The sequence below is a fragment of the Canis lupus genome, chromosome 5 (assembly GCF_003254725.2).
Source record: "Canis lupus dingo isolate Sandy chromosome 5, ASM325472v2, whole genome shotgun sequence".
Lineage (NCBI taxonomy): Eukaryota > Metazoa > Chordata > Mammalia > Carnivora > Canidae > Canis > Canis lupus.
In genome coordinates, this window is record NC_064247.1 from 56,420,023 (window position 1) to 56,442,353 (window position 22,331).

The 22,331-nt window shown below is 59.0% G+C and overlaps 3 protein-coding genes and 1 long non-coding RNA gene across 21 annotated transcripts in view; 2 read left to right on the forward strand and 2 right to left on the reverse strand.

Moving 5' to 3' along the window:
- Nucleotides 1–1,973, forward strand: part of AGRN (agrin) — a 49,620-nt gene extending 47,647 nt beyond the window's left edge. For 8 of the 9 annotated variants that reach the window (XM_049110449.1, XM_049110450.1, XM_049110451.1 and 5 more), the window contains 3 exons: nucleotides 723–871; nucleotides 955–1,043; nucleotides 1,274–1,973. In XM_049110449.1, the coding sequence (XP_048966406.1) occupies nucleotides 723–871; nucleotides 955–1,043; nucleotides 1,274–1,328 (293 nt within the window). In that variant the 3' untranslated portion in view covers nucleotides 1,329–1,973. Of the gene's footprint in view, nucleotides 1–722; nucleotides 872–954; nucleotides 1,044–1,273 lie in introns of those variants that run through there. The other variant, XM_049110452.1, reaches the window with a different exon arrangement.
- Nucleotides 1,974–2,704: 731 nt separating this feature from the next.
- RNF223 (ring finger protein 223) lies at nucleotides 2,705–5,493 on the reverse strand. Of its 2 annotated transcripts, none has more exons than XM_025427597.3 (2): nucleotides 5,353–5,493; nucleotides 2,705–3,945 (listed from the first exon to the last, which is right to left on the reverse strand). In XM_025427597.3, exon 2 carries the CDS (start codon nucleotides 3,903–3,905, stop codon nucleotides 3,210–3,212), a length of 696 nt encoding a protein of 231 aa, XP_025283382.1. In that variant the 5' UTR covers nucleotides 3,906–3,945; nucleotides 5,353–5,493; the 3' UTR covers nucleotides 2,705–3,209. The 2 variants fall into 2 exon arrangements, with proteins under 2 accessions (XP_025283382.1, XP_048966423.1); XM_049110466.1 differs by lacking the exon at nucleotides 5,353–5,493 and adding an exon at nucleotides 4,898–5,342.
- A 3,289-nt stretch (nucleotides 5,494–8,782) lies between these two features.
- Nucleotides 8,783–22,331, reverse strand: part of C5H1orf159 (chromosome 5 C1orf159 homolog) — a 33,683-nt gene continuing 20,134 nt past the window's right edge. For 5 of the 9 annotated variants that reach the window (XM_035715926.2, XM_035715921.2, XM_035715923.2 and 2 more), the window contains 10 exons: nucleotides 19,636–19,736; nucleotides 19,468–19,556; nucleotides 17,157–17,232; nucleotides 15,065–15,133; nucleotides 14,170–14,331; nucleotides 13,780–13,845; nucleotides 12,382–12,516; nucleotides 11,254–11,279; nucleotides 11,128–11,158; nucleotides 8,783–9,882 (listed from right to left, as the gene is read on the reverse strand). In XM_035715926.2, the coding sequence (XP_035571819.1) occupies nucleotides 9,785–9,882; nucleotides 11,128–11,158; nucleotides 11,254–11,279; nucleotides 12,382–12,516; nucleotides 13,780–13,845; nucleotides 14,170–14,331; nucleotides 15,065–15,133; nucleotides 17,157–17,232; nucleotides 19,468–19,551 (747 nt within the window). In that variant the 5' untranslated portion in view covers nucleotides 19,552–19,556; nucleotides 19,636–19,736 and the 3' untranslated portion in view covers nucleotides 8,783–9,784. Of the gene's footprint in view, nucleotides 9,883–11,127; nucleotides 11,159–11,253; nucleotides 11,280–12,381; nucleotides 12,517–13,779; nucleotides 13,846–14,169; nucleotides 14,332–15,064; nucleotides 15,134–17,156; nucleotides 17,233–17,343; nucleotides 17,485–17,644; nucleotides 17,728–19,467; nucleotides 19,557–19,635; nucleotides 19,737–22,331 lie in introns of those variants that run through there. The other 4 variants (XM_035715931.2, XM_035715928.2, XM_049110465.1 and 1 more) reach the window with 4 other exon arrangements.
- On the forward strand, nucleotides 15,132–17,832 carry LOC118354692 (uncharacterized). Its single transcript, XR_004815623.2, has 2 exons — nucleotides 15,132–16,747; nucleotides 17,367–17,832. It is a non-coding gene; the product is annotated as an uncharacterized LOC118354692 (long non-coding RNA).

A 22,331-nucleotide genomic window follows, 5' to 3' on the forward strand; every position in this document is an offset into this window, starting at 1 on the left:
AGCCCCGGCCCCCTGCTGGCCCCCGTTCCTCCTTTCTAGCCCTGTCTCTCCTGTCCAGCCCCAGTCCCCCACTGACCCCGCCCCTCCTGTCCAGCCCCGCCCCCCGCAGGCCCCCGCCCCTCCTGTCCAGCCCTGTCCCTCCTGTCCAGCCCCGGCCCCCGCTGGCCCCTGCCCCTCCTGTCCAGCCCTGGCCCCCCGCTGGCCCCCATCCCTCCTGTCCAGCCCTGTCCCTCCTGTCCAGCCCCGGCCCCTGCTGGCCCCCGCCCCTCCTGTCCAGCCCCCGCCCCCGCTGGCCCCGCCCCTCCTGTCCAGTCCCAGCCGCCGCTGGCCCCCGCCCCTCCTGTCCAGCCCCGGCCCCCCGCAGGCCCCCGCCCCTCCTGTCCAGCCCTGTCCCTCCTGTCCAGCCCCGGCCCCCCGCAGGCCCCCGCCCCTCCTGTCCAGCCCTGTCCCTCCTGTCCAGCCCCGGCCCCCGCTGGCCCCTGCCCCTCCTGTCCAGCCCTGGCCCCCCGCTGGCCCCCATCCCTCCTGTCCAGCCCTGTCCCTCCTGTCCAGCCCCGGCCCCCCGCAGGCCCCCGCCCCTCCTGTCCAGCCCCGGCCCCCCGCAGGCCCCCGCCCCTCCTGTCCAGCCCTGTCCCTCCTGTCCAGCCCCGGCCCCCCGCAGGCCCCCGCCCCTCCTGTCCAGCCCCGCCCCGTCCTCCCGGCCCTGAGCGCGCTGTGTCCAGGTCTGGACTGCGACATCGACGTTCCCAAGACCATCCAGCTGGTGCGGCGGCAGCGCTCGGGAATGGTGCAGACCGAAGCGCAGTACAAGTTCGTGTACCTGGCCTTGCAGCGGTACATCCAGGACGAGCAGCGGCGCCTGCGCGAGCAGGTGGGGTGGGGGCGGGGCCGGGCGGGGGTGGGGCCTGCACGGCCATCACCATGGTGACCGGCGGCCCCACCTCCCCCCGCCAGCCGCCGGGGGAGCGCGACTACCTGAATGTGGGCGTCAGGTCGCAGGATTCCGGCCACAGCGCTGGACCCGCGTTGCCTCGGGCGGCGGCGTGAGTGGGGTCGTCGCGGAGCTGGACCGGGCCGGGGTCCCGGGATAAGAGGGCCACGCTGTGCCGCCTCGGGAGTGGGGAGGTCGTCGGGGAACTGGACCAGGCCTGGGTCCCAGGGTGGGGGGGCCGGGCAGTGCCCCCCCCCACCCCGGGAGCGGGGAGGTCGTAGGGGGGGCACCCGGGGCGGGGTCCCGCGCGGGTGCAGACCAAACCCTGTCTCTGCCCCGCAGGACCGCGGAGGCCCCCTGCGGCGTGTATGAGAACCTTCAAGGCCTCCCGCGCTGAGGGGATCCCTCGTCTGTGCACCCCGGGTCGGGGAGGGGGCGCTGGAGCCACGCTGGAGGCTTCGCCTTCCTCAGAAGGACTGTGTTTAGGGCAGAACAGACTGGCGCTGGGGGGGAGTGCTGGGGGGAAGAAGAGTCCCCGAGCCCTCAGATCCTCCTAATTGGTCCTGGAAGCCTAGAAATGGGGAGAGGCAGTCGGACACGCTAGTGTCCCTGCCCTTTCTGGGGCTCCCAGGTGAGGGAGGAGGGGGAGGCAGGGCTTCAGGGGCTTGTCTTGGTATGGGAGGCCACCAGTCACCACCTGCACAACACAGTGACCACCTCTGACCCTGTGTGTGCTACGTTTGGGTATTGGCCTGTATGTGTGACATGACTGACCAGTGAGCAAGGGGTGGGTCTGTGCCTGACCTGACTGTAGCCATCCTTGGCATCTGTGCCTGCCCTCCCTGTCCCAAGCCCCCACCGTGGCTTCCGAGCTGCCCACAGTGTAGGTGCATGTGAGGTGCTCATGTGCCTGAGGCTCACACGTGTGCATGACTGGTGTGTGGTGGGTGTGATGTCACTGACATGTAGTCTGTGCTCACACCCTCCTGTCACGGATGGTCCTGTGGCTCTGTGGTATCCTCAATAAAACCACTCCTTCTCAGTTCTGTGTCTTTGTTGGGGCCTGGGGCCCAGCTTCTTGAGGATCTCCCTGAGCCCAGCCAGAGCTAGTAGGAGCAGGGAGCATTGAGCTTTGGGATGAGGAGTCTGAGGCCTGGGATCCAGAACCAGCCTGGCTCACTGGTGGTGAAGGATTCCCACGGCTCATAGCAGGAACAAGCACTGGTGCCAGTGGCCATGGGTTTGGCAGGACTCCTGCCCTTCGCTCATGCCCTTCACTTCACCGTTTGAGCAGCCAGGCCCTGCCCAGGGCGGTCTGCTGGAGGTCTTCAGGATCTTCGGGGCCCACTAGTTGTCGCCACCTTGGCTTCTGTGCATCTTTAGACCTCAGATCCTAGGGGGTCTGTCCTGGGGCCCTGGGCCCTCTTGTTGGGACTCTCAGCAGGGCTGTGGAGCTGTGACTTCTTGGGGATACTGGGGGGTGTTGGGGGAGGGCTCTGTATGCTGAAGGCCCATCCCTACCCTACTCCAGCTGCTCTGGGCCCTCCCCATCTTCTTGGGGGAGCCTCACACTTCTGGGGGAGGAGGAGCCTATCCACAGCCCAGAGGGAGCAGGACTTGGACACCCTAGAACCTAGGGGTCTATCCACCCTAGGAGTTGCAGGGCTTTCAGTCCAGCAGGGGTGTCCTCTGGATCAAAGCTCTCTGAAATGGGGAGGGAAAAGCACAGTGGTGTGGGAAGGAGAGCACACAGGGTGAGGATACCTTAACAAATGTGGATACAAAATACTTTATTTAAAAATGTACAGTTTGGGGTGGGCACTGGGGGACTGGGTCTCCTGCTACTGCCCTGTGCCCCCTTAGCACACCCACCCACAGAAGGGGCCAGCCCTACTTGGGGAAGGGGCCTGGGGAAGGAGCCATGGGTGAAATGTGAGAATAAAAAAGATGGTGAGTGCTCTCCTTTCTCAGCAAAGGGCTGCTAACAGAGGTCATTCACAGTGTATAGGGAGGCAGCCTCATCAAGGCTATCTCCATGATGGGGGTTCGGAAAGTGGACACATAGGAGCCTGTGATTCTTGGAGGTCTCAGGGACCCTTTAGTTCATGCCATCAGGATTCAGCCCCACAGAGTAGGGGGAAGGTGAGCTGCATGGGATATGGGGTCCTCGGAGATGTTGGGGCTCCTCCAGGGGACTGGCTCCTAATGGCTGGCACACCCGTGACACCAGCTGTGGGCCAGGGACCCACAGCTAGAGCCGGGGCAGAGGTGGCTGACCTTAGTTGTCAGCCAGGGGCCTGGAAGAGAAGGCAGTGGCGGTGGTGATGGTGGTGGAGGGCCGGGGGAGGCAGTGCAAGTTCCCAGTCTTGAGCGCGCACTGCACGGGCCAGAGCACCACACAGAAGAGCACGAGCAGCAGAGCCGTGACCAGCGCCACACGCCTCCAGTCCCTGCAGCGTGCCCAGCAGCGGGCCAGGCGGCCCTGGCGGCGGGCAGGGCCCGGGGCGGGTGTGGGCGCAGTGGGCTCCGCAGGCTTGCTCAGGCCCACATCCACACACACGATGCCAGGCTCTCCAAGGCCAGGTACGGAGGGCGGCAGGCAGCAGCACAGCTTGGTGCCCTCCAGCCACACGGGCTCCTCCCGTCGCAGGTGTGCCGGCATCCTGGCCTGCAGCTGGTGGCTGGTGCGCAGTGCAGGGGCCCCAGCAGCGGGCACGGCTGTGGGCTGCCGGCAGAATGGGCAGGGCACAGCCTCGCCGCCGGGCCGGCCTGTTGGCTGGGCGGCCGCCAGCCGGGCCAGGCACTCCAGGCAGAAGACGTGCGTGCAGGAGAGCTCCTTGGGCGTCTTGAAGATGTTGTCATAGCCTGAGAAGCAGATGGAGCACTCCAGGGGGGAAGCCACCTTCTCTGAGCCAGGGGTGCTGGGGGATCTGGGCGCTGGGGCAGTAGGGCTGGTCCGACTGGGGGCTGACATGGCCGTGCCACACCTGCTGTCCTAATGACACGACTCTGAGCTGTGGGACAAACGGAGAACACAGTGTGTGATCACAGGCTGCCCCTTTCCTGCTGCCCTCGCCTCATGTCTCTTGCCTAGCACCAGCCCCCAAAATCTCTGGGAGGACACTGCCCACCTGTGGGCAGCTCCAGAAAGTCCCCTCTGTATGAGAGTCAAGGTCTTTCTGTTCAAATTGCCATCCTGCCTCCCCCACCTCCTCACATTCCACGATGGGTGAGCATCAGGGGGTGCTCGAGTCCTGGCCAGCCCACAGAGGGTCTAAGCATGAAGACCATGTGCACAGGGTGTTGTGCTGACCGTTCAGTGGACACCTCCTGCTGGGCCTGTCCTACCTGGCAGTGCTGTCTGGACAGAAATAAAGTTGATAACAATGACCCACAATAGTGGCTATTGACGTCTGGGATCCGCCAGGCTGGGCCCGGGTCATGGGATACACGAGAGGGTTGGTGACTTAGCCAGGGTCCCCTGGCCAAGAGGTCAGCAGGACCTGAGCTCTCACTGGAGGAGTCAGGTGAGATGGGTTTGAACATGGATCCCACCGGCTTGCACACCTGATTGGTACACATCTGGTTTTTGGGCAGCGGTATGGCGGGCAGTGCCAGGCCTGGCTGGGTGAGGGTCAGGACTCCGGGGGCCAGGGTAAGCCTGCAGGCTTCAGGAAGTTGAGGAGGGCCTGAGCAGGGTGGGGGCCAGTGTCCCGAGGACGGTTTGTTTCCCAGCCTCGCCCAAACCTGTAGGGCCAGCTCGTCTAGCTAGTGATGAGGGCTTTCTGCTGGCCTCTAGGACCTAGCGATGCCCTTAACCTGAGAAGCAGAGGTGGAGCAGCCCCAGCCATCCTCTGGGATGAACCCTCACCCTGCAGGGTCACACAGGCTGTCGTCCTCCTGCCCCAGTCCCATTTCCACAGCAGACCCTGCCTCTGTCTCCCTGGCAAGGCTCTGGGGGCCTACCTGCTGACTGGGGCTCTGCTCAGCTCTGCCTCTTGCCCTGCCACATGGGTCCTGCCCAGAGGAGAACAGGGAGGAAGATGAAGGACAGACTTCGTGGAGCCCAGAAGGGCCCCCTAGAGGTGACCCTGACCCTCACTTGCTTGTTAGTCCAGGTGGGCCGGTGGAATGACTTTGTGGTGATGTGTCGTGAAGGTCTGGGCGTTGCTACATGATGACTCTGACCGCCATGAATCACAGTGACATTGCTGTGATGTCACGAGTGCTCCCAGCATTGCAACATGACATGTCACCACGCTCTGGGGATAGTGGTGGCCACAGGCTAGGCAGCGGTCTTGGCACAGTCTGGGGGGACCACATAATCAGTTCCTGGCGCTGAGATTCCCAGCCCCTCCCCAGAGGTACCGCCCCCTGAGCCTGTACGAGGGAGGGGCGGGTGCCAGCTGAGCTGGCCTTACCTGGTGGCCGGGGGTCAGCAAGGCCTGCGCATGATCCTCTTGGCTGGCCACCAGCAGGCTGTGAGGCCCCAGCAGCGGCTGCTTCCTGTCCTCCGGGCTGGGCCAGCCTGTGCTCCACCAGGCAGGGGTCCCTCCACGGGGCTGACTGCCAGTGGCTGGGCTTCCTGGTGGTGCTGGTCTGGCAGGTGTGCCCTCTGCTCTGTCGCAGGCAAGTGGGTCTCGGGGGATGCGTGTGCTCTTCTAGACGCGGCGCACAGTCCGGAGCAGGTGTGAGTTCTCAGGGTGTGGTTTCTGGCAGGTGTATTTATACACTCGAGGTCATGCAGGCCAGGGGGCGTGGCCTGGGGCCTCTGGGAGGGGTTGGCCTCCTGTCCTCGCCTGCCCTGGCGGGCTGGGCAGTGGAGGGCAGGAAGTCAGAGGTGACAGGTCAGAGCCTGTGGTGAGGCTGGGGGTCAGCAGAGGCTTCAGCAGCCTGGGCAGGTCTGGGGGTGCTGATGTCTGGGTAAAATCTCCCCCCGGCAGCCCCAGGGTGATGGAGCCGCCATTCCACAAACAGATCCACTCTCTAACTCTGGGTATACCTGATTGCCTAGGGGGACGTCCCTTCTGAGGGGCCTCCAAGGAGCACCCCCAATCTCAGCCTAGCTTGTCACCCCCACCCCATCCACCCAGCCTGCTTCCATGGCACCCCAATGTGCACATACGCAAGGGAACCCTCCACCTCTAGGTCCAGGGAATCGGGTGAGGGGTCAGGGCTGGGTACCCTTAAGGGGTGGACTCAGGGATCAGATTAGCCATGGGGCTGCTGGGACAGGAGCAAGGGCCCCAAAGCCCAAGGAAGCCGCCAACACAGCCAGGGGACCAGAAATCTTCCTGAAGAGGGGGTAACGGCTTCCGCCAGTCAGGGTGGGGTCCTTGCAAAGGCTTGGGCTAAGGAGGGGGTCTGGATGGAGGATGTGGGGGTTGGAGTGGGGACGGGGGTCTAGCCTGTGCCCCTCACAGCCCTGTTGCCACAGTTCTGACAGTGGGAAGCCTCCCAGAGGATCCAGCTCATGCGATGAGGTGTGCTGGTCAGGGGAGCTGCTCAGAGAGGAGGTGGGGGCTCAGCATGGGCCTGGCCCAGCTCGTTCATGATGGGGCTCTGGTTCCCAAGGGGACCATGAGTCAGGGTCACATGCTGCCTCCAGGAAGTATCTTCTGTCCCTCCTGAGGGCTCCTAGGAATACCAAGTTCTGAAGTCACTGGAGCTCCTAAGTGGACAAGTCAGTGCCCAGAGGCGAAGGGAAGGCCTGAGGAATGTGCCATCTGGGCGGTGGCCAGGCCTCCCTGCCAGGGAGCAGAGTACAGACCTCTGGCACTGAGATCCTGTGCTGTGTAGGCGCAGAGACTGTGCATGTTCTCCGTGTACATGGGCGTGTGCACATGAACAGGTTAACCTGGCTGTTTGAGCACGAATGTGCCTGCTCAGGTACAGGTGCATTCACATGTGTGAGGGGGGGGCATGGCTCTCAGCGTGTGACCCCGCAGCCTTGGTACTTGGCTGGGGACAAGACGAGGTCCCCAGTGAGCACTGCACCCCTGTCCATTCATGGCTCTGAAATGTGGGTGCCCTGATCCCCAAGACACCTGGGAGTTCTGGGCTGGACATAGAGGTTGTCCTTGGCCAGGTGCGAGGACTATATCTCCAAGGGGGTCCCTCTACTCCAGGACTGGGACAGAATGGCTTCAAACTCTAAGTGCTTCCAAGGACCCATGGAATGGCCACTGCATGAAAAGGCCATCAGGAGGCCTAATGGTGTGAGGGCTGAGCCCCCACCCATGCTTGCCCAGTGCTGGGTGATCTGTCAGCTGCTCTGCTGTCCCACCCATCAGCTGGGGACATGACACGGGAGACTCTGGGACATGTCCAGGCTGTGATTCTAATATGGGCAGAAATGGGGCCATGGTCTTTGGACAGGCTCAGCATGGCCCCATGGCATGAGGCAGCCCTGCCAGGATATCCCGTGCCCCTCCTAAGCCTAGGTCTCCTAAGGTCAAACGGTGGCCCCTCCCCGACGTGCTGTGGCCAGCCCTGTCAGGCTGTCATGCCCAGGCTCCTGGCTGGGACCTCTGCTCACATCACCTCCTCAGGCCCCACAAGGTCCTGCCTGGGGTGGGGTGCCTCGTGTACCCATCCCCTAATGCTGGGTCATCCTTCCTCTTGCTGGCTTCTGACTTCTCAGCTCTCGGGGCTTCTCCTAGTGCTGAGGGAACAAGTGAGTGAGCTGCCAGCTGTGACCCCAGGACTGTGCCAACTGCCCATCCTCCCCATACCACATTCACCTCCTAGGGTGTGAGGGGCCCCAAAGCAGCTGACGTGGTGGGGGGTCAGAAGGGGACAGGTGCCCACCAGCCTACTCTGGCCTAAGCCAATGACCCCATAAATAGGCCTCATATGTGAGGGCTGGAGTCCAGGTAAGGACTGGCAGAGAATGGAGCACGGGATGGAAGGAGCAGCCAATCAGGGTGCCCCTGCAGATGCCCTGACCCTATCAGCTGCCCTACACCGGGCTCAGGTTCCCCTGTGCCCCACTGCACCCACTTATGTGCTTTCTCGACTGAATACCTGTCAGGGTCACAAGGCTGCTAAGTCCAGTGACCTTACTCCCCACTATTTGGGGGCCTCAAGGACAGTGGCACCCAGGCCCAGGGGATGCCCAGTGGCACAGGGAGGCTGGCAGGCTGGGGGCCCCAAACACCAGGCCACCGAGGCCTTGAAGGTCGGGAGAAGCAGATCTCGAGCATGGGAGCCAGAGGGGGCTGCAAGGTCGAATTCAGAGTTGTCTTTGCTGCCAAGGGTGGGACAAAGCTGAGGCTGGCTCAGGGGGGTTTGGGGAAGGGACATGGAGATGTTGGCCTCAGCCCAGGCTTCCAATCTGTACCCAGGGTGGGAGATGGACAAGGAGGTGGGGGCCCAGCCAGGGCCTGACTGGCTGGACCTGCTCTCCTGGTCACACATGGCTCTGCATTTCCTGTTTTGTCCCCAGACTGGCAGCCAGGCTTGGTGCTAAGTGGGAACAGGACAAGGGAATCCCCTCCCTCCCCAAGGGTCCACAGGATGGGACAGGCTCCCCCGTGCTCAGAAACCAGGGGGATCTGGAGGGTTCTGCACATTCTCCCCTGGCTCCCAGCCCCAGCCCCCAGATTGGTACAGAGCGGCCCAGACCGCGGCAGCACCCGCTGTGGTCCCTGAAGCTGGCCGGGGGGTGGGGTCTGATCTTGGTCTCAACCTCCACCTGGGTCCCCTTCTCCTCAGACAGGGGGTGGGGGTGGGGCTGGGGAACAGAGGAAAGAGCGGCAGTGCCCACGAGGATCCGTTCCTGGTAAAGTGAGAGAGGTCCTGTCAGCCTGGCCAATGGCCCCCTCACTGAGAAACAGACCGAGCAGTAAGAACGGTGGAGGGAAGCCCTGAAGAGTTTATTGACACTGATTAAAGCTGGTGTGCCCGTCAGCTGCTGGGCCTGTCGTGGGTTCAAGTATCCGCAACCTGTCCATGCTCGGGCGGGCATCACGGTGCAGGAGGAGGTAGCAGCCCCGATGGAATCTGGGGAGGTCAGGGCCCAGCCCAGTGCGTGAGAGCTGCTATGACTGCTGCTTTCTCCTCGGGAACCAGCCAGTGCCAGAAACGCGTCTCAGACCCAGGGCAGGGGGTCCGGGACCACTGGTCAGCACAGCCCTCCCCGGGGTCATCGACCCAGGCTCCCCAGGCAGTGGTCCAGGTACACGTGGCCCTAGGTAGACACGTCCCTCTGGGGGCCTGGCCTTGGTCTCCCATCGCTTCGGGTCCGTGTCTGTTCCGGGGGGGCAGGGCCCAGTGTGGGAGCAGGTCGAGGCAGAGACGACGGGGAGAGCAGTGTTCTGCTTAAAACTGACAGAAGTTGGGAAGAAACAGGAAATGCCTCTGCTGCTCTGGGAAATGTGTAGTCTTGGGCTTGGGGAGGGTCAGGGGGTCGTGCTACGGGACAGCCCCGTGGGCGCCTCCACCTTGGAGTGGCCAGTTCTCGTCCCTCACCTCCCCTTGTCCGGGCACGTTCCAGAGGGGATGCGGGAGGCCCTGTGGTGCTGGGGGTGTCTGCCCACCATGGGCTCCGCGAGGGGAGTAGCCGAGCCCCCTGCTTGGCCAGACATGGTGCCACCCAGCAGTCTCTCCTCAGGGGCCCAGGCCCCATCTGGCCACGCTCTGGCCATGGCTCCCAGCCCCTCAGGCCGTGCAGCTGTTAGGGGGCAGGAGCTCCTTCGGGCAGCTTCCCGCCCAGCGTCCCTTGCTGGGACACCGCCATGCGGAGCCAGGGGCCGCGCCCACACCCGTCCTGAGGCCTTGCTGGGCAGCACCTGCCCCTTGTGCGCTGGGTCCTCTCCAAGGCGGTGTGCGGAGCGGTGGGGGGGCCCTGGGTCAGACGTTGCTAACCCGGGCCTCCACCGAGGAGATGGCTGCGGGGCCCACGTCCCTGTCCAAGGGCCGCTCGCGCCTCACATAGCGCGGCTTCCGCACTGAAACAGGGTCAGAGACAGGCAGGGTCAGAGCAGGGCCTGAGACAGGGAGGGTGGCCCTAGAGCTCCTGGCATGCGTGGGGAGCAGCCGAGCAGGGAGCCCCGGCCCGTGTGTGGAGCTGCCGCTGCTGACGAGCCGGATGCCCGCCCCACTCATCACAGACACTCAGTGCCCCTGCTCCTCAAGCCCCTCGGCCTGGGCAAGGGCCCTGCTCTCCTGAGACACAGAGGCCCTGTGAGGTACAGCAGGGCCCACGTCCGAAGCCCCAGAACCTGCAAGTGCGACCTTACTTGAAAAAAGGGTATTTGCTGATGTGGTCAAGGATCTTGAAGGGAGATCCTCCTGGATTAGCTGGAGGCCCTACATCCTCACAAGAGGGAGAAAGAGAGAGGAGACCCGGGAGAAACCACGTGAAGACGGGAGCAGGGGCTGGTGTGGCCACAGCCCAGGGAGGCTGGAAGGGCAGGAGGGGGCGTCCCCTAGAGATGGGAGAGAGTGCCCCCCGCCCCCACCTGCATCTCTGACTTGTGCCTCCTGGACTGTGAGAGAATACATTTCTGTGATTTCAAGCCCCCCGTCTGTGGTTATTGGTCACATGGCCCCAGGAGAATAACACAGAGAGATGTAAGATGCATGTGCATATGGTGTCCCCTTAGAGAAAGCAGAGACAAGTACTCCCCAGAACACAGCACAGCCCGCCTTGTCCACACTGCAGACTGCTGCACTGACGGGGGAGGCCAGGAGACTCCCACTCATGGCCTGTAGCTGTGTGACCACGGGCCAGTCACCTAACCTCTCTGTACTCATAGTGTCATCTAAACGGGGTTGAATGTGTGCCTACACCTGGAATCGTCCAAGGTGGGGCACCTGGCCCAGTAACACTGCACTGCCAGCCCCTCCAGAGGGGCAGGGGAGGGCCTGACACCCAGACCAGCCCGCCCTCTGCACCCACCACCCAGGCTGAGCTGGGACTTGGTGATGGCTAAGCGAAGGCTTCAGGGGTGGCCTCAGGCCCTGTGCTGGGGAATCTCCTTCTCTCCTGACAGACTCAACATGTCAAGAATAAAAAGGAATAAAAAAGAAGAGGCAGGAGAGCCATGGATTGCAGGGAGACCTGGCCCGAGTCCCAAGAGCAGCAGGGCCGGGTGCCTGCAGAGCTCAGCCCTGCGGTGTCCCCGGAGATGGGCCGATCCCACAAGCAGGAGAATGTTGACATTTTCACCCTGAGATGAGGACTGACATACCTGAGGGCTGTGGCGGGGGGATCATGGCGGCCTTGAAAAGGAGAAAAGGCACAGTGAGAAGAGTGGGTGGCCCCCAGCAGAGGCCCGCGGCGTGGGGCACTGGGCCCATCCTTCCAGGTTACTTACGGCTTCGCCAGGCTGCAGAGCAGGGGCTGTGGGCAAACATGGGTGTCACCGGGAGGTCGCACAGGGGTCTCACCCAGGACCGGGGCCTCTTGCCTGGGGAGGGGGTCCACGGGGCTGCAGAGGCTCTTCCCCTGACTCCACACGCCCACCCAGCAGTGCCCGGGGTGCCTGTCCAGCTGCATTTCCCCCCTGCATTCAGGGTGAGGGCCCCCCAAGAACCCTGAGAAAGCTTCCCTCACAGGCCCTCTTGGCAGAGCGACAACCCAGCCCTCAGAAGGTACCAGCAGGTAAAGAGAGGGTACCACCCCCACCTCAAGGAGACCACCACCGTCCCACCCTGTGCACCTCCACGGGGAGGCTGCTATGCACCCCTGCACTCCTGGTGGCCACCTAGGCTGACCAAGCCCTGCCTGGGGGTGGTAGGGAGGAGAGACATGGAGCGGACCTGCCCCAGCCACTGCAGCCACTCCAAGACCTCTCTGACCATGGCTGCAGAGCAGGAGTGCCCACACAACTGGCATGGGGGCCCAGCTCCTGACTCTCAGGACCTGGGAGCTGCAACAGCCCCACTGAGGCACCCAGCACTGGGTCTCATGGAGGCTGGGTGAGGAGACCCTGGCTAATCACCCACTGGCACTATCCCCTGAAGGGTCAGATCTGTTGGCCGGGCCATTTGCCTTGCACACCTGAAGGCATAGCAGGAGTGACACCGACTCTTCCAGAGGGAGGCAGGTCTGGTGTCCAGTCCCAGGGCAAGCTGGGGCAGTGTGGGGCCCCCCAGTCTCTGCACCAGCCTGCCCACCCCATTCCCAGAGCGCAGGATAGGGAGAGGACACAGCTGGCTGGGGGAGCCGTGGGCAGGTGGACCCAAGACCAGGGATCAGCAACCCCGCCATAATGCCCTGAGGTGGGGTCATGCCAATACCTTTCCTTTGAGGGCCCCACAGAATCCAAGGGAAGCCTCCCCAGGATGAGGCTGCCCCTCTTATTCTGACAAAAGAACCACATGACAACCAAGTCCCCTTCTTATTGTTTTGTGAGGAGTCCTTAGGGCTGACACCCCTTCCCTGCGTCCCCCAGGCAGTAAGTGGGCATGCGCTCTGGTCCTAGCGTGGCAAGATGGAATACCTTTGTTTCTCCCGTAGAAGACCTTGGGGAGTTTACTGGTACGCTTCAGGTAGAAGAACCCAGCCACCGACAGGATGAGGCCAGAGCTGATGAAGAGGGTCCCCAGGAAGAGAGAGGCTGCCACCTGAGGGCTCCCTGTGAGCAAAAGGAAAGGCTGCCAGTGACTGCCCTGGGCGGGCTGCATTGGACAGGGGTCTCCAGGATTCCCATGCACACCTGAACCCTCACAGGGTCCCACACAGAGACCCACACACCCAGCTATGGGGCTACAGGGATTCCAGGCCTGGGGTCCCCAGCTCCTTCCTGAAGACCCAGCACACACTGTGGGGTGCCACATATCCCCGGCTGCCAGGTCAAAGCCTTCAGGGCAGAGGCAGGGGTTCCCCCTAACACCCTTGCCTCCTGGGAGCTTGTTCCTCGTCCCCAGATGGCCATCTTTACCTACACAGGGTCAGGATGGGCTGGTGGGCCCCTGGCAGGGGCCTCTGGGTGGTAGTTGTGGGGAAAGTGCTCTTCAATGTCTATGGGGAGGTGACTTTCTGATCTTGAAACCCAGGCATGAGGTGTGGCCACAGCTATGCTGGAACCTGGGAGGTAGTGAATTCCAGCTAATTTGCCATGTCCTGCCCCAAATTTGCTGCAATGAAAACAGGCTCTAGAGCCAGACCTGCTGGTGTTCCTCTGTTGGTACCCTCACTGCCAGACCCAGCACGGTGTCCCAGGAGGTCATGGCCATCTGTGCTGACCCCACCCTAGAATTGCTGCTCTGGTGACCAGCCAGTGTGAGGCCCTGGCTGCTGGGCCTGAAACTTGTGCAGAAAGCCAGAGCCCTCAGTCTGGGTCCAACACGCCCTCTGCCTCCATCACAACCTGGTCATCTGAGAAGAGGAGGTGACCCCTCCTGGGGCGGGTCCTGCTCCCTGACCACAGTGGCCCCCATGGCAGGGTCATGCCCCCGTGGCTGGGTAGGCTGCATCTCAGATAGGAGGGTCCCATGTCTGCCCCTGAGCACCAGGTTTGTGTGCCTGGCATGCAGTGCATGCAGGATGAGTGCCATATCCTCAGAAGAGCCGCAGGGGAGGGGGGCAAGGGGACCTCAGGGTGCCCTCCCATCTCCAGAGAACCACATGCACATCCTGGGTTCCCATGGACTGAGGGGCTGGGTGGGCCAGGATTGAGGCAAAGGGGGATGTGTGAGGGCCAGGGCTGCCTGCCCATGCCTAGTGACCCCAGCCCTGCTCTGTGGTCAGGCTGAGTTCCTGTCCATAGATCTCCTACCTGGAGTGCAGTGTGACCTTGGCCGTGGCTGTGGCCCTGCTGAGGCCAGCGATGATGACCCCTTCCTCCACCAGGACATGGGCAGAGGTCCTGCTCTGATCTGCTGAGCCAGGGACTTACCAAGATTCGGCTGTCCGGGCGTTCCCGCACTCCTGTTCATCGGGAACTGTGCACCCCAGCCAGCGACTGTGGGGAAGCAGAGCTGTCAGTGTTGCCAGCTCCCCAGGCAGCCCAGAGCCATGGGCAGATGTGGACCATGCAGGGGACCCCACTGAGGACCCCCAGGGAGCAAGAGACACAGCCCAGAGGGGAATCACAGACCAGAGGCCAGGAAGGGAAGTGGCCATAGAGACGGAGCTGCCCTCACCCTATGGCTGTCCTGCAGGGACAAGAAGACTCAGGGAGAGGGACCGGGCGGGCAGGGTGGGGTGGGGGTGTTCCCTCGACGGACAGTGGTCCAGGGTGAGGAGGGCCACCTGCTGGTGTGGGGACAAATAGGGTGACGCCCACCCGTTCCTCCAGAACTTGGAGATGCAGCCCCTCGGTGGGAAGCAGGCCATGTGGGCCTGGCGGGGGGTGCAGCAGGGCGGCCACTGCAGGCAGAGCCGTAGGTGCTGTTCGTGCAGCGGACACAGCTGACACTGCCGTCCTCATTCTGGTGTCCGTAGCAGCCTGTGCAGGAGACAGAGACTCAGCACCACGCCACCCACACCAGTACATGCCTCCAGGGAGCTTTTCTTCATTGAGTTTGTGATAGGACAGTTCATCACGAATGCTAATGGGCTTGTTCTGGAAGTCTGGGTGGAATGGCATATTCGATTTCAGAAAAAGATGCAAGCTTGACTGGAGCCACACCAAGCTCTCACCCAGGGGCTCCTATAGGCTCCTTTCCTTGGACATCTTGTAAAACACTTCAGAGAAACTGGGAATCTGAGACAGGCAGGTGCCATGCAGTGGCCTTGTGCTCTAGAGAGGACCCTGGCAGCCGGACCACGGATGTCAGCCCACCTCCACAGGTGCCACAAGGGACCAGGCTCACCCCCATCGGTGGCACCGTCTGCAGCCCAGGTGTGACCCCTGCCCTTCTGTTGCCCCTTGCCCTGGGGAGGTCCCAGATGGCTGCTGCCACCAGCAGCCCTGGCCTCCCCCCAACCAGCGGTTAACAGATAGTCCACTTTGCCAACTAGCTAGGGAACCCCTTAAGGGCAGGAACTGTGACTCATACCTTTATTTTTTAACATCCCAACATTTAGCACAGAGGCTGCAAATACGTGCTTGTCTGATACTGAGTACCAGTACTGAGCTGCCCCTGAATGCTAGTGCTGGTGCTGGGGGCAGCGTCCAGGGACATGCCACAGACCACATGTCCTTCATAATGAATTTTACTGATGTTTAATCTACTCACAATGTGTCGTGGTGAGAAGACCTTTCTGCAGGGACAACCAGCGGATGGCAGAGCCTGAAGATTGCGATGCTGTGGGCAGACAGGCCTAGCACTGCACCAGGGGCCTGGGAACAGGAGCCTGGCACAAACCTGGCACCAGGGCAGCGGATCTCCTGAAAAGCACCCCTCTGAATGGCTTTGAGTAACTGGGCAACGCTACCCGGGGCTGCCGGCCGCGAGGAGGCCCTGGCTGGGCTGCTGTGTGCAGGGACAAGGAACAGCTAGAGAGCCGGGACTGGTGACCAGGAAGACTAAGGAGCTAAGGGTGACTTGATGAAGCCAATGAAGCCCCTTTGAAAAACCATCTGATATCTGGCTTAACTGGCTTCCCAGCCTTACAGGTGAGTAAGGAAGGTCACTTCTGGGCAAGTCCAGGAAACAGGATATTTGACTTTGAGAAGAGAGGAATTCACCCAAATCTATGGGCATTGTGGCTGAGGTCTGATGGCGAGTCCTTGGCTTGGTCCCCCAACCCCGGAGTCCAGTGGAGGATTCCTTGTGGGAAAGGTCCAGCAAGGCAGACTTAGAGTCTTACGTGGTCAATCACTAGTCTTGCTGCACTTATGTAGATGATCAGGCCACGTTCAATGAGGCTAGACTTATTTTAAAAGCAAATTCGTGTCTCACTATGATTATCTTTGGTAGAAGTGGGGGTGACTGTGTCTGTGACGCATCTGTGTGGGTATCAGACTCCTGCTTGTCGTGTCTGACATTCTGTTACCTGCCTGTAAGCTGCACTGGCTCCTGCATCCCTCCAGTCTCTCTTCCAATGCTTGGCTACAACTCTCCAAACTAACACTCCCACCTTCCTCCCACCCTTCTGACTGGGAATCACGATGAAATAAAGCTGCCCTTTCCCCCAGAGCCCTGCGAACTGAGGCCTCATGCCTGCTGCTGTGTGGGCCACTCAGAAAGTTCACAAGAAGCACCCCCTGGCCTCACCAGGGACAGGGCAACCCCGGGATTCCTCAGACACTCTCACTCCACCTAAATTGGCTTTGAGTCCAACATCTAGAAGTATACTGAGCTGACTGCCCTCTAGACTCAAAAACTAGACTTATGATTTGCTCCAACTGCTGACATTTGTTTTTATTTCCATAAAAACGCTTCTTACCAAGGACCTGATTACTCGCACCACACAGAGACTTAACGCTGGAGGAGGCCTGCCTGCACGCCGGCTCCTGACACCAGCGCATCAGCTTCACGGGCCTGAGCACTGCCAGGCTCGGGCCCATCGGCGAGGCATGCGACGGCGTGCTCACACCCCTGTTTTTCTTCTGGTTCCATCTATGCCTTTTCCACCCCTTTGCTGCTCTTTTATCTCACAAATTCCAATCCAATTCTCTCTGCAGCTACCAACTTGGCTTTTAGTGTGTGAAACTTTCTGAAGATAAAGTTGCAAATGGAACTGAGGGAAACCAGAATATGCCTCTTTCACACACAAAAATATTTTCAGCCAACGGCTCTGACCTCCCTTTTTCTCCCCGAGAAGCAGGAGACAGGACTCCGTGGAGGACGCCCATGCAGTGGGAGGAAAGATATACATACACTCACTGCCAGAGATGGAGAGTCGGGCGTCCCCATCTGCCTGCAGCCAGCACGCCACTGCCCTCCTGCAGTCCCCTCTCCCTGCTCAGCCTGTAGGTGAGCACACAGGCTTGTTGTGCCCCTCCTCTGGATCTCAGATTCTTGGGGGGCCCCCGTGTCACGTGAAGCTTATGTTAAATCAGTCTGGGGGCTCGTCCCCCCTTAATGGCCCTGCCAGGGACCCTAAGAGGGACAAGCAGAGTCTCACCTCCCCCACACCTCCCACTGCCCAGAGCCAGGCCCCTCATGGGGTCCTGCCACCACCCGCCGGCCAGAAGGGGGGCTCCGATGGGATCCTGTCACCTTCCCGCTGCCTCTGACCAATCTTCCGCCCCTCACCCCAGCTCCCAGGCATGTCCAATGTCCTTCCTGAGGGGCCTGGGTGCCTGTTGGCTCATAGCAGGCATGGTGACCACTGCTCTCATCTCCAAGGCTCATCAAGGTCAGCTTGTGCCAAGCAGCTTACCTGGACCACACAGGCCTGTGCCCTGGCAGGTGGTGTTAGTGGCCAGCATGTCCACACAGCATTCAGGCTGCTGACCCTGCGGGGGAGATGGCTGTGAGTTTCTAGACCCCATAGCCCGGGGCTCAGCAGGACTAGCAGGCCAGGCTGAGAATGGCATCCTACTTCACAGGCTTGACCCAACACTCACGGCTCTGCCTCTTCTAACTTCAGAATCAGGTGGCCGCTTCCTGGCTTCCCAGAGTGAGGTGAGGACACAGCAACAGCACATGAACACCTCCTGGGACAGAACTTCGTGTCGCCAGTGAGTGTTTGATGACTGAATACACATTGAAGCATGTTTCTCAGCATTCAGATTCCCAAGAGCCAGATAGAGGGGACCCCTTGGGGATTCTGACCGGCCCTGGGTTGGGGCAGCCCTGGTGAGGCAGGGAGTGGTCCTGGGCTGTGAGTGGTCTCTCCACTGCCTGCCTGACCATGCAAAGCCTCACCTGGGAGGTGGTGGAGGTGGTGGCCCTTTCTGCAGGTGGGTCTCTCGGTCTGAGGGAGAGCTACTGCCACTCACCCCTGTGGACTACAAGAGGATATAGGGTAAAGCACTTCAATCCGAAAAATGTATAGGCATACTCGGTGACACTGTAGATTCGGTTCCAGAACAAAATAAAGTGAATCAAGTGAATTTTCTGTCTTCCAGTATATGTAAAAGTTATATTTATACTGAACTATAGTCTCATAAGCATGCAATTGCATTGTTTCTAAACACAACCTACATGCCTTCATTAAATAATTCACCATAGGATGCCTGGGTGGCTCAGCAGTTGAGTGTCTGCCTTTGGCTCAGGGGGTATGATCCCGGAGTTCAGGGATCAAGTCCCACATCGGGCTGCCTGCATGGAGCCTGCTTCTCCCTCTGCCTGTGTCTCTGCCTCTCTCTCTGTGTCTCTCATGCATAAATAAAATCTTTAAAAAAATTTAAAAATAAACTTCACCACTAAAAATGCTGAACATCACCCAAGCTTTCAGCGGGTCAGTGTCACTGACCACAGGTCACCGTAACAAATACGATAGTCATGAAAAAGTCTGAAACGCGAGAATTACCAAAATGTGGCACAGAGACATGATGTGAGTGCATGCTGATAGAAACATGGCACCAATAGGTGTGCTCAACATAGGGTAGCCCCAGACCTTTAATTTGTAAACAGCATATCTGTAAAGTGCAACAGAATAAGCGGGTGCCCAGAACAAGGTGTGCCTGTATGTTATTCACCACTTGCCAGATGGTGGCTTTGAAAATTAAACAATTAAAGGTGTTAAACCCTACTCCAGTGCCACATGTGGACTACTTCACAGGAAAAAGCAGCACATGATTTTCTAGACTGTAATAAAATAGGACGATAAACCCAGGCACTCACGGCCTCCCTGGTGAGGCATGTCTGCCCTTTGCTCCCCAAAAGATAGTCACCCCAGGGTCCTGGCTGCTCCACTGACATTCTCAGCAATTCCATGGATGCCCTCCACCAGGGATTTCCAGTGTGGCCCCTGGAGAGGAAGTGCCCAGACCAGGGCAGGTTGTAGGGTGTGAACTCACGCCTGCTGTATGCATGTGTGGGCATGTACTGAATGGGAAACAGATATGCCAGGTGCTGGCATTTACAGGACCAGACTTGAGGGGTTTCTAGTGGGAACTTGGCTCAGTGTGTGTGTGCCATAGCTGAGCTTGTTTTTAGCGACTAGAACACATTCAACAGTAAAGGGTGCCTAAGGAGTGGAGTATCCATGCCATCACAGGAGGTGTCCAAGGCCAGTTCATGGCCGAGGCCAAGCCCATGAGGGACACCCCAGCCATCCCATGTGGCTGGAAGGCCCCACCTGGCCTCGATGATGTGTGGCTGGGTGTATGTGGGCACAGCCAGGGTGCAGCGTACCCATAACACTGGCCTGGGACCCTGTCTAATGCTGCCTCTTGCCTGGAGTACGCAGTCTCCATCCACCAAGTTGGGCAGGCAGCTCGCAGGCTCCATTCGTGCCAGTAGGGGCAGCTCTATAGAGACCCATTTCCAGCCACCGCAACAGGTTTAGTTTGGCAAAGAGAAAAAGAAGGCTCTAGGGGGCATAACAGAGCAGGTGCCAGCTCAGGGGCGTGTGTCTGCTGCCTTCCATGAGGCACAAGCGTCTCTGACCCCGACAGTGGGTAAATAAGGTTGAAGGGTGAGGCCCCTTCTGGGCAAAGGGCCCACTGCCTCCATGAATGACTAGGAAAAGAAGGTTTCAACTTTACTTCCTGGCCCTAGCCACGGTGGGATGAGATACCTACCACACTTTCTGAGGATTTGCTGGCAACTTCCACCAGGAGGCCCGCCAGGAGGATGGCACGCTGGAGCGCCATATTCCAGAACATAGGGTCTGCAACAGATAGGGGAACTGTGCAGATGTGGGCACCTCCTCAGGGCACCAGGTGGGAGCTGAGGTGCAGGACCCTTACCTGGCCCTCTGGGATGGGAGCTGCAGACATCCAGAGTGGGTGCCCAGTGCTTAGCTGGCAGGGCGGGGCTGCTATGAAACTGCAGATCCCTGGTCCCAAGCCTGCAAATCAAGGCAGACGGTGAGGCCTGTGTGGGTAGGCTCCACTGACTTACAGTAAAAATCCCCCAGAGCTGAGATCAACCCATCTGGTTGTGGATCTGGATGAACTCGCTCCTTCCTGCACAGCTTTCAGTCACTCCCTCCCTCCTGAGGAAACTAAACAATAGGGACTTCTGGATGCGCCAGCCCTACTCATGAGTTTGGACAGGACTTGCCCATCTACCACCTTGTTCTGTCCTTGGAAAAACCCCAATTCAAGCATTTTTACCAAGAGGCAGTGAAACACCTCTGGGGCCAGTCAGGGACCCTCAGCCTTACAATTTTCTACTCCTCACCCTGCTCTTGTCATGGAAACTGCAGGAAAAATGTCACCTTGGGTGACAGAACTACCATCTAGAACCATGATTGAGGACAACTCCAGAGCAGAAGACCTCGATGGGGTAGCAGGCAGACAGGACAGTGCCACCCACATGCTGCACATAAGTTTCCCAACACCAGCAAATTCAAAACTCAGCAGCCCACTTGACTTAGTACCGAAGCTGTCACATTTCCAATGACCAGAGGACAAATCCTGCTATGCTGTTAAGGTTTTAAACAAATTTCTCTTGGGATGCCTGGGTGGCTCAGCGATTGAGCATCTGCCTTTGGCTCAGGGCGAGATTCCGGGGTCCTGAGATCGAGTCCTGCATTGGGCTCCCTGAAGGGAGCCTGCTTCTCCCTCTGCCTGTGTCTGCATCTCTCTGTGTGTCTCTCATGAATGAATAAAAAAAATCTTTAAAAAAATAAGTTTCTGGGACACCTGGGTGGCTCAGTGGTTTAGTGCCTGCCTTCGGCCCAGTGCATGATCTTGGAGTCCCAGGATTGAGTCCCACATCGGGCTGCCTGCCTGGAGCCTGCTTCTCCCTCTGCTTGTGTCTCTGCCTCTCTCTCTCTCTCTCTCTGTGTGTATGTGTGTGCCTCTCATGAATAAATAAATAAAATCTTAAAAAAAAATAAGTTTCTCTTAACTTGCAACCTGGTAACCATAATTATAATCTGTCCAGAACACAGCTGGCTAAATATTTTGAGTAAAAAAGTCACCTCTAAAAAGACTTCTTACTCAACAGAAAGAGCTGTAGTTACTCAGGGAACCTGTTCAGGTTCCTGGAGATGAAGCTTCCATGGTGACAACGTGGGTCAGCAAGGAATACATTTTGGGCCGGGGAATGAGAAACCCGTTCCTCATCCGGCCTCAAAACCATCAGGACGAGGAAGTGAGCAAGTTCCAGCCTGGGGAAAAGCCCCACCATCGAGGATGCCGGGATGACATGCGCTTGACAGCGATATTGGGACACGGGCTGGGGCTCTGTCTTGCTCCTCACTTAGTGCTTAGGAGCCCTGCAGAAGCAGGAACAACCAGGCCTTGTTAAGAGCCCCCTTATTCATGTCATCCCATTTGAAATGCATGCATTATTCAAAATGTACCTTCTCCTTTCTAGGATAGGAACTCCTAATGTCACAGACACGCTGACAGGTGTGATCAAATCTCTTCCTCTTTGTCTATTCAATGTGTGCTCTCTCTGCCTTGTGGAAACCCTAAAAGTCATGGATCTTCTAGCTTACTCTGTGGTAAGAGGCATCCTCAGGGTTACAATAAGTCACAAAATACTTTCAATTCAGGAATCAGAAGTCCAAAAAAAATTTTTTTTTTAAATTTTTATTTATGATAGTCACACAGAGAGAGAGAGAGGCAGAGACATAGGCAGAGGGAGAAGCAGGCTCCATGCACCGGGAGCCCGACATGGGATTCGATCCTGGGTCTCCAGGATTGCGCCCTGGGCCAAAGGCAGGCGCTAAACCGCTGTGCCACCCAGGGATCCCCCAAAAAAATTTTTTTTAAAGATTTTATTTATTTGAGACAGAGAGAGAGAGAGCACAAGTGGAGGGCAGGGGAGGGGCAGACTCCCCACTGAGCAGGGATCCCAACAGGGACCTCCATCCCAGGACCCCAGGATCATGACTCGAGCCAAAGGCAGATGTTTAACCAACTGAGCCACTCAGGCGCCCCTCAGAAGTCTAAGATTTTAATCAACACTAGTTAGTTGATGTTATTGGAATATAATTTATTTATTTTAAGCTTTTATTTATTCATTCATGAGAGACACAGAGAGAAGCAGAGACACACACAGAGAGAGAAGCAGGCTCCATGCAGGGAGCCCGACACAGGACTCAATCCCAGGTCTCCATGATCACGCCCGGGGGCTAAAGGCGGTGCTAAACTGCTGAGCCACCCCGGCTGCCCTGGAATATAATTTATGTACGATAAATTGCATCCATGTAAAGCACACAGCTCAGTGAGTTCAGACACACTGTGGAGGATGTCTCTGCTACCCGCAGATGACATCTGAGCCCCTCTGCTGTTTTTTCCTCAAGCCTGGCTTCATGCATCCACGCCTGATCTTTGTCACTGCAGATCAGCTTGCATTTTCTAGAGTTTTATGTAAATGAACCATACAGTATGCACACTTCTGTTCCTGGCTCCTCCCACTTGAACTAATGATATTTAGATTCATCTGCACTTCATTCCTTTATGGCTGAATGATATTCTGTTGTGAG